This window comes from Miniopterus schreibersii (genome assembly GCF_964146895.1).
Source record: "Miniopterus schreibersii genome assembly, chromosome: 1".
Classification (NCBI taxonomy): Eukaryota; Metazoa; Chordata; class Mammalia; order Chiroptera; family Miniopteridae; genus Miniopterus; species Miniopterus schreibersii.
In genome coordinates, this window is record NC_138101.1 from 44,031,330 (window position 1) to 44,041,722 (window position 10,393).

Here is a 10,393-nt window from a genome sequence, read left to right on the forward strand (position 1 = left end):
GCATGTTTTGGACTTGCCGACAGACATGTGGATCTGGGATTTGGCACTGCCTTGAACCTAAAAGAGGGGGAAGGCTCTTGGCATTGCTGTAGCTGTAACCACATAATGATTGTGCCTTTTTTTCCTTCCCAAGTGGATTAATAGCATGCCCTCCATCGACTGTATTTCAACCGCCAAGTTAATTGTTCAAAGCCATTTATAGCATATTTATTCTCTTACTCTAGCAGCTCAGAAATGGAAGAGGCAATTCCTATTCAGTACACATGTGATGCCCAAATCTAACATAAAAGATAATGGTTTTGTTTATTGGAGAAAACGAAAATCAAACAGTAAATCCTTCCACCAGAACATGTAATGGTTTCAAGAGGTCACCTGTGAATTCTAAATTACATGCAGATGGAAACTAACCACGTGTTCTTTAATTCAGTATGAAAATGTCGCTTTTGCTTGTTGTGTAGAATAGCTTACTCAGATTTTTGGTTCCAGTTTCTGTGAATTCCATAATCATTGCATGAGCATTCACCATCACCTAATGCTGGTGCTGGCGCTCCCAGTTTTCCTTTTTTATTTGTTATTATTTCTAACTTTTTTGTTTTGTTTTTTAACTTGCAGTGCAAGCTTCACATAAAGCCTGGCAAGCCAAGGATGGTCCCGCATTCACCTGCTTTTGCAGTAATATTGTATCTCTGCCATCTGTGTCTTTTTTTTTTTTTTTTTTTACCTTTCCCCAGACACCAATAACTCTTAACTCATTTTGCTAAACGTTGTTGGGTGCTGGAAAGTGATAGAACACGGGGATAACAGCAAAAGCTCTGTGCAGCTGGACTTTGTCTCTGGAAAGTAAATGAGTTGCCTTTCGTGCCTGTTCTGAGTGGCGGCAGGGAGCATGCCTGCTGCTTGTATGTTGCTTTGGACTGAGGGAAGGAGGGTAACTTGCTACATGTTCGTCTGACAGGAAAACTCACCGCCTCAGCAGCCGAACCATACACCTGAATATCCATGACAGCTCACTTTCCTTAATTATTCATCTCCATGATGGCAAAGGCCCTGAACTCACTCTGTCTCTTCTCCGCACCTGCCCCAAACCCAAGGTAGCTTTGCACGTAGACAGACCAGGGGGTAAGCTGTATATGACTTTGAAACGTGCATGAATCGCTCATTATAACAACAGTATTTGGTCTGGGTTGTGGGTCTGTTCAGACTGACTGTCTCTGCTCATGGCTTTAAAAATCTCTCAAATTCTGGCCAAGTTGAACTGTAATAAAACGATGCTATCTGCGAGAGTATCAAGGTTGCACTGAGAAAAGCAAACATAATCATAGTTTCACAATCAGTGTCTCAAAAGTCGGACAATGCAACATTGCTTCATAGGAGCACCTGCTAAGGGTAGCTGCTTAGAATTAGCATCCTTTCCTAAACACCCCCGCATCCGCTCTCAGTGGGCTGGGATATCGGTACTTCCAATAATCATGAGAAGAGATTTTTCAGAAATCCTTCAAATAAGACGTGATATAAATTGTGTATCATCTGCAGCAGCACCTTGAGGGTGTCCTGTCAATTTCAGGTGACCTGGGAGGGAGCATAACACAAAGACAGTGGAAATTCAGCTGCACGTCAAGCCTCCTTGCATAGTGTCCTTTCGATATTTGGGAATAAAGGGAAGAAAAAATACAGCAGCTGGTCTTTCGAATCTAGTTGTCTTGAAGGAATTTCTTCACCTTTCCCCTCACAACTAGGTCACCTCCCTCTTTATGTCCATGGCCCGTCACCCCATCAGTGAAGATTAGGACTAACCCATATGCCAGGACACAGACCGCACCCGCATTTGTATGGAAAAGGGCACATGTAATCTCTTTTCCAGGCTGTTCCTCTGTAAGGCTTATCCTTTCATCTTTTTTCCTCTCTGATAACAAGATCCTCCCAGCCTTCCCTCTAACTCTGTAGTCTCCTGTTTCTTACATGAAAGAATAACATTTCTCACAAACCTGAGACTTTATTTACTTCTGCATCTTCCCTCTGGAATTACTAGTCATACATAAGGTAAATAGGATAGAGTGCCCTGTACCTCCCGACATACACATTTTTAAAATGAATAAGTCTGTAGCTGATTCCGATAGGTTGCTTTTCCCTTCTTGGGCCTGAGCCATACTCTTAGGGGACAGTGCTCTGCCGTCAGCGGATGTGGCTTCATTAGGCAGAGGAAGAAATCCGCCTCCTTGAAGCCCAAACGAAGCTGGGACAGAAACTGCAAACTGGGAGCGGCCAGAGTGGTGCAGAGACAGGTCTGAGAGGCACTGGGCCTGGGTTGCGTCCCTGCTGTTTTTAACGCTTGAGTGCGCTGCCCGCCGCGGGGCCGGGCGGTCGCCCGCCGCATGCTTCCTCTGCGGCCCGGCCGGCTCACGCGTGCGGTGTTGCATGCCTGCGTGAGCGTCTGTCTGTGTAACGGAAAATGCACTCGAAATTCTAAAAATGCATCACTTTACAGTCACTTTCAGTGCATCACTAAAGCCTCTTTAAATGAGCCTCGCCGTGGAAGGCATCCAGCTGACTTTGATTCCAAGATTAGTGATTGATTTTTTCCCCCATTAGATTTTTCACAGTAAAATATATCATGTGGAGAGTCAGAGAATAAAAAGTGCAAAGAAATATGTAGACTATAGCAGCTTTTTTTTTAATGCGTTGCTTCTGAACCTCTTCCTGCCCCTGCTCCCTGGCCCTGTTTCGTTCGTTATTGCTCTCCTTCTTTCTGTATCTGTGCCTTTTTCCACAGTAGTCCTTGGCTCTGCACGGAGTAAATGATTCCCTCCAATCTAATTGGATGTGCTTTCGCCTTTGCATGTAAGTACGGTAGGAAGAAATTTTTGAGATTTTTCTGACTAGAGAAACATGGGATAGATGGATTTTTTTTTTTTTCTTTTTGGAGGGGGGTAGGGAGGTAATGGTTTGAGTAGCTTTTGGTTTAAAAAAAACCCCAAAATATATTTAAAATGGCCACTTTTATATCTTTTTCACAAGAAACACATAAATTCAGTTTTTCTTTGACATCAATATGGAAGTCAGAAATGACGAGCCCCAGTCTGTGTTTGCACAGCATGGTGGGTGTCATCGGATGTTACGGAGGGCTCTGGGTTTGATGTGAATGTAGAACGAGAAACTACTACCGTCCACTGGAGAAAATCAGGAGGAATCGTTGTTTATGCTAGGCTGCCTCTGTGACTGCTTAATTTTTTGTGATCTTGCTTTAATGGCTTTGCCCCTGTGCTAACTGCTGGCAGTGATCACCTCTTTCTTTAAGCCAGACAGCTCTAACTGCCCTCCCCACATCTTTTGTTCAACCGCAATGGCCTACTTTTTGCTTCTTCTGGACTTTAGCTACCCGTCATAGTTGTACATGCAGTGGAATGTGACGGAAAGACATTTATGAGAATTTATTGGAAGTTCAGAGACGATGTTTTCCAGCTTAGGCTTTTTATTAATTGGTCAAGGTTTTGTCTAGAAGGGGCATCTCAAACGGGGGCATGTTTAACGTAAAGCTGGGCACAGGTTACTTTAATCTTCCTCCTCTGCTTTGCAATCTCACCAGCAATAAAAATTACTTATCCTTCATATCATGTCAAACAAATAGACTTGGTTTCCTCACTTTCTTGACATATCCATGTGTTTCACATACAAACAGCTTAATCAGGTTTTTCAGCTGTTGCCAACCCATGTCATACCGTCTCTGTGTGGTCCTACCAACACTGTCCATTCAGACCCCTTTGCTTTTCCATTTGCAAATGTTTGAAATTGTCGAGTCTCAGCTTCCAGAAGTCTTGGTTCCATTGACAGAATACGTATGTATGACTCCTGAGTGGAAATTATGACCTACAAAGTCTAGACTGTATGTAGGTATGAAGGGAATTTTTTAAATAAATTGAAAATTAAGCTGTGAACAGCATTAGAACTTTGTCTATTTCTTAATTTTTAAATATGCTGATATGCCTTAAACTATAGTTGTAGATCATTGTCATTTTGCTGTTTGAAAATAACCAATGTGTTTCTAAAACTGTTGTGTAATCTACTTTCAGTGTTAATGCAAAATTGTCATATATGTAAGCTGCATGTTAGACTTGTCTTTTTTTAAAAACTAAAATAACTGTATTGATGTGAAGCATATCATTTTCTCAAGTATGAAGGTAATCACTTAGCAGACGTGCTCAGTCACGTGGTGCCTGTCACGGTAGGAGAGGGCTGGACAGGTAACCTATGCGTATATCACTAGTGCCAAGACATTAAGTGGGGGAAATATATTTTTACCCAAACACTGTGTGCCCTTTTGTGAGTTCTTTTAGTCTCTGTGTGATCTGCATATATGCCCATGCTGATTACCTGGGATGAGAGAAACGGGGAAGTCTCGTGCTTTCCCGCCTTGTCTGGTAGGCAGCACCAGTTTCTCCAAAACACCGTGTGGTGTCCTGTACTTCCCATGTTGTCTCTGCCACCTTCTCCCCCGTGTCCCTGCCCTGAGTCCTGGTCAGTGTCCCCTGGTGCCCACTGCCGCAGGCCCAGGCACGCCCTCCCCGGCCTTCGCTGCCACCCCTGCTGTTGCTGAAACCTGTGCTCAGAGGAGGTCACCCTGAAACGGCCACACTGTTCTTTCACAGTTCATTATAAAAAAGCTCCCTTTTAAAATTTTTTTTTTAAGCCTTTAAGAACCAAATTTGAATCTGAACCTTTGTTTTTTCTCTTCTGTAGCTTCTTCTTTATGTAACCATCCTGTTGACAAGCCCTACTCTCTCCTAATGGACATAGAGCATTAGAAGAGCAGGAGCTATCTGTTCACACGTGTTGGGGACGAGTTACCTCATTTCCACCATCGCCTTTTTTAAGTCTGGGTCGAATATTTCACTGCTGTTTGTATTGGTCAATGTCTGTTTACAAACCACTACCCATAGTGGTTACAAAAGTGACTTATCACTACCAAAAAGTTATACTACTTAAAAGGAAATTGAGTGAAACAGAGAACTGGGGCCAAGACCTAAGGTAGCCCGGTGTTGGGATCTTCTTGCTTGGCTGTCGTGTTCTTGGAGCTGCTGTCCAAGAACTCACGGACCGAAGACAGCACGTACCCTAATGTGAGGCGCCCCCACCTCCAGGGGTCACAAACTTGATCTCATGTTAACGCCAGCCCATGAATGACATTCTGAACAACCCATTCGGGACCCTCAGCCATCAATCAGGCCATGAGATCTGGGCAACATTTCCCTTCCCTTTGTTTGTTAGTTTTATGGGTTTTGGAGTGTGGGGTTTTTTCTTAAACATTTGGTATTGCATGAACAGAGATGGCTGCACCTTTATTTGGCGTGTTCTATTGATACAGTGTTTTTATTTTTCAGCTGACCATCTGCCTCTTGAAAGAAGTGGGCATCCTTCCTTTAAATTCAGGAACCACTATTGTTTTGACTCTCTGTTACCTGCACCCCTTGTATAAGTTGTTTTGGCTTTGGGATTCTGTTTTTTGGGGGGAAATGCCAGTTAGCCAGTTCTGCTTTATGTACTGGTTACTCAAACTTAGTTTTGGTATCAAAATTAAGCTAGTTTTAAGCTTAAGGGGAAATTTCAGTGAAGTCACAAAATTCTCTTTAAAATGTTCTCATCTCAGACATCTAACAACAAACCCTTTGCTGTCACTGAGGTTTTGACCTACAAGTCTTAATCATTTTTCAAATGTGAGTACTGGGTAGATGACTTTTCTGCCTCTGGGACTCGGTTTATATTTAAAGGTACCTTAAAATAACTTTCTGGGCCATCCCTGCCTTCTTATGTATGTGAAGCTCTGCCCTACCCTGTGTCCAGAGTTGTTTTGGACCATGGGACATGAACCGGAACAAGCACCTATCCTGTCCCAGACAACAGCCTTATTAGCAATGATTCTGATCCAGTCTTCTCAGAATTACCCAGGTGGCTTTCTCCACTATGTCTGCAAGAAAACAGTCTGCAGGGAATCACTTAAATATGCCCACATACAAACACACACTTCTGCCAGTTGAGTCTGATTTCTAATGCTAACCCATTCTAGACAGGCTAGATGACTTTATTAGCAGTCACCTCTTAGGGGCAGTTTTCAGTCAAGGGACAATTTTCAAGTTTATTTCTATTTTAGAGCATGAACATACATTTTAAGTTACCTTATAATTTCATCACTTGTGTAGTCTTTGCTTTTTCTCATTTTTCAGCCCCACAGTAGGTAGATCACAAAAACATCGGTGGCATGAGTTGCATGTGACGATCCTTTGGAATGTCCCCTCTACTTAAGAAATAGTAACACAGGCTTCTGTTGGAAGGAGAAATGAAGGAACAGGCCCTGCCTCTTGAGTCATTTAATTCTTGGAATTAGATGAGCATGCTGGCCTTTTTTACTTAGACACTATGATTAAATGCAATAGTCAGATTTGTCCAAGCCATTAAATGATCAAATTATGAACAGAGCCATCCCCTCCAGTATAACCTATAAGGACAGAAATCTGCTAGTGACCAGTAGTTCAAGGGGGTGGGTGAACGGGTACCCACTCCTTAATGCCAGAACATGACAACATGCCAATATATAAACTATTGCGTGTGAAACCACTGTAGTCATTAGGTACCAAAGTTATTTTTAAACTCATATTTTAGTATCAGCTTTACTCTAGCACTCTTTAAAATTCTGCATCAGGTCATAGCCATCTATTGAACAATATTTAAGAATCAAATTAGGATTGTTTTAAGTAGAGAAATATGTAGTCTATTGTTGCCGTTCCTTTTTCCCCTTTTTAGCCCTCTGGTTAAAGGAAATATATTAGTAATCATCTTAATGGGAGGGGTGGGGGAACAAGCTATTATAAGTAGGCTGGCCTCTGTTCAGTGACCAAGGGAAAGCTGGTCATGGACAAACACACTGCTGGTCAAATGCACTGCTCTCTCTCCATTTGGCATTTTACTTCAAGGGGTTCCTTTTCTCAAGTACTGATAATACTGGCTATGAAACCATCCCAGGACTAATTATCAATAATAAAAATTCACTTACCCCATGGTAGACTGTGGAAAAGCAAGAATTAACCCCCAAAACCTATTTCCATTGGCAGCAGGCTTTTTATTTTTCATTCAATCTTAAAAAATATTACTTGATTTCAGATACAGACTGTGCCTTATTGCTACAGGTGTAGTCTGGTCAGCCTGAGACTGCCACAGTACTCGTAGAGGACATCCCATTCTCTGAATCAGTATGTGCTGAGGTGGAGCAGATAAATTAGGTCTTCTTCCTAATATGCTTGGCCAAACTTTTTCCGTCAACTGTACCTATCAAATGAAACTTCCTTATTATTATTTTTTTTGCCAATCGTTGGCCCAGCTTATGGGTAAACAGTTCTGATATCTGAAAAATGAAGTGTATGATTTTCACTGTATTCAAATGACGTTTCTACACAAAACCTTCTGCTTTGCAGATGACTTGTCTTTCCACCCTGGAGACTGGCCGTGATTGCAGTGTAGCTCACGTAGAATATCCCTGTGCTTGAATTGTTAAGATCATAATATTTAGTCCTTGTGACTTACACCGTTTGGCTTTCAGAACACTATCTAGCAGGCAGCTGGAGCCCCCGGCTGGTGATGGGATAGAATGTGTTCATTTGAGGACTGTGAGTCTAGGTACCCACTCACCTCCATCATATCAATGAGCTCTTTGGTTGTCAGTGGAGCATCCAGATGAGGTACAAATGATTTCACATCTGGCTCAAAATCCGTTATGTACTCACAGTGCTGCGAGTTGAATGACATTTCAGTTCACTATGGAAACTTTCGAAATTATGGCACCTTGATAGATCAGAGGCGGCAGAGGCTGTTCTATAACAAGGTTGGTCTCTGTCCCACAAGACAATGTGTATGGGGGAGGGTGCAGAGAACATTCTATAGAGAGCTTGGCTCACCCACACATTCCCTACACAATGCTTTAAGACCTCTGGAGTTGTAGTTCTAGCTCTCCTTGCCCTTTATTCACGTCCATCCACCCACCTTTCCCACACCTTCCCTCTTTCCAAACACTTTTTTTTTTTTTAAGTTTCTATTGATTTTAGAGGGGGGGAGAGGGATAGATAGAAACACCGATTGGCTGCCTCCTGCACGCCCCCCACTGGGGATCCAGCCCACAACCCAGGCATGGGCCCTGACCAGGAATTGAACCGGTGACCTCTTGGTTCATGGGTTGACACTCAATTACTAAACCACCCCGGCTGCGCTCCAAGTACTTTTTATTCTATATACTGCATCAGGCCTACATTAGGTGCTGGAGATATAGCCAGGGTCTGAGTTGCACTTGTCTCTGTATACCTCATAAGCAAACTTCTGGAATAAAAAAGGTAAGCCCTTTCTATGCAAAGCTGCTGGATTGATTGTAGTCTGAAAAGCAAAGGCGCCCTGCCTCACCTCACCCCGCCCCCAAATTGCTTTTCAGTGGTTGCTTAAGGTTGCCCTTCATTCTGCAGTGTCTCTTGCCCAACAAACTAAGCTATTTCTGAGAAATGAGAAGCCAGGTCACTAGGCCTATGCTTTTCTACTGCCCCACTGTTGTGTAACACAGTAAGGTCAACAATTCTGGTATTTTCTCTGCTTTGAAGGTTGTACTTTAAGATCCAAAAGAAAAGGAAAGGTTCTTCTCATTACATTCTGAATTCAGAAGATCCTAAAAACTAGAAAACTAGCTGTGAGTTCTCAAGTTCCTCTATCTGGCGAAATGACTATATTACAACTTTTCAATAATCAAGAGATGTCAAAGGGAGTTATGTCTCTGCTATACATGGGTCTTACATATTAGTATGTCATAAAAATCACTAAACTCAATATGGTGGGGGAAAGCTTTCTTTTAATTCCTTGATGCAAGCTGTGCTACAAAAGCCTGCACTTCATCTTTTCTGACCTAATGACTGGTCAAAGCCAACTCAAACTGAAAGCATCAAGGCGTTCATTTGTGAAACTTTTTTTTGAATGAGACCCATCTAGCCACCATCTGCCTCATACCAGAGCAGATCCTGCTCATTTCCCCTTCAGTCCCACATGTATGGGCCTCCTGTGCCTTAGGGACATGAACTTGTAACTGCAAATGATGTTGAATGTTGCCTAGCAACAAGACATAAGTGTTCAACTACTCACTCCTCTGCAGTAAGCCCAAACAACTCCACTTCTCCTAGAAACCTAAAAGATGTTTCATTTTCCTCGAAGCACCATCTAGTGGCCAAAGCGCAAAGCAGTAACAGGAGTAGGAGACACTAACAGTTTAAAGGCTAATTTCAAGAATTCTGGAGGCCTTACAAGTAACAATTGCATGTTAGAGAAAACTTCATGTTATCAAATATAAAGGCAAAAGATCTGAGGTGAGTTGGAATTTGAACCTTTTTAAAAAGTCTTAGTTATATGGCACTGGACAATCATCTAACCCTCCACTGGCTACTGTACACCAGGCATGCTGTCTCCCAAGATGCTTGTGAAAACACTTGGCACGGCATCTTCCCTTTCCAGCGAAAATGTACAAAGCACCATAAGGATGAAGATAAGTTCTCGCCATGTTTGCCACCCATCGGTGATTTCATTCCATTTTTAGTGAAAGGCCACTGTGCTGCTTTGGGCAGTAATGCTCAAGCACAACTTTCATGTTTTGGGAACTCCACACAGTAAATTAGGTTGAAAATCTGGTATGTCAAGAGTACAGAGGACACACATACATGTTGGTTCTGACAACATGGGGGGGGGACTTCTTGAGGTGGCAGACAGACAGCAATGTCTTATTTCCCTCAACAGTGGTAACGTAGACTCGGATTCTCACATCAGCTTGGCTGAGTGAGGAGCTATGCTCTAGCTTTTTTCAGAGCCAGAGGCCTATGTAATTTCTGGAACATTTCTGATACATCAGTCAAATCTGACATTTGGGGGCACTTCCCCTTCTCAACCCTCCCCTCCCTCCTCCACAGTAATATAAACATCATCTGTAGATAAAACATCCAGTTCTCCAGATAACCAACTTCATACCGACCTTGCACAGAGGATGAAGTACATATGTAGCTTCTAGTCTAATCTTCGAGAGCACGCACCTTCACCTTTTCTGTTGAATGGAGGATTAGAGAATAAGTTATGCCCATCAAGTTTATTCCCTTGCCTTTGTGCAGGCTTCATGGAATGATAGGTTTGCTAACCACCGGGAGGCACCAGACAATTATGATCCATAAAGGTCATTTCCACATTTTGGAAGAGAATAGTATAAACTAAAGTAACCTGGGATAGGCTAATGAGAATAGTTTCAGGTAAAACAGGATCTAATTTAACAGCAGGAATGTTCTTAATGAAAAGTTCCACACTGTTCAAGAATATTGTGCCTTTTCTTTCTCAATCC

The 10,393-nt window shown here is 42.5% G+C and overlaps 1 protein-coding gene across 2 annotated transcripts in view; it reads left to right on the forward strand.

The window, feature by feature from the left end:
- The window catches only part of SEPTIN11 (septin 11), an 82,166-nt gene extending 76,846 nt beyond the window's left edge, over positions 1-5,320 (forward strand). Inside the window, exon 10 of one of the 2 annotated variants that reach the window (XM_081149058.1) lies at positions 4,735-5,320. In XM_081149058.1, the coding sequence (XP_081005184.1) occupies positions 4,735-4,750 (16 nt within the window). In that variant the 3' untranslated portion in view covers positions 4,751-5,320. Of the gene's footprint in view, positions 1-612; positions 4,302-4,734 lie in introns of those variants that run through there. The other variant, XM_081149057.1, reaches the window with a different exon arrangement.
- Positions 5,321-10,393: the final 5,073 nt, after the last annotated feature.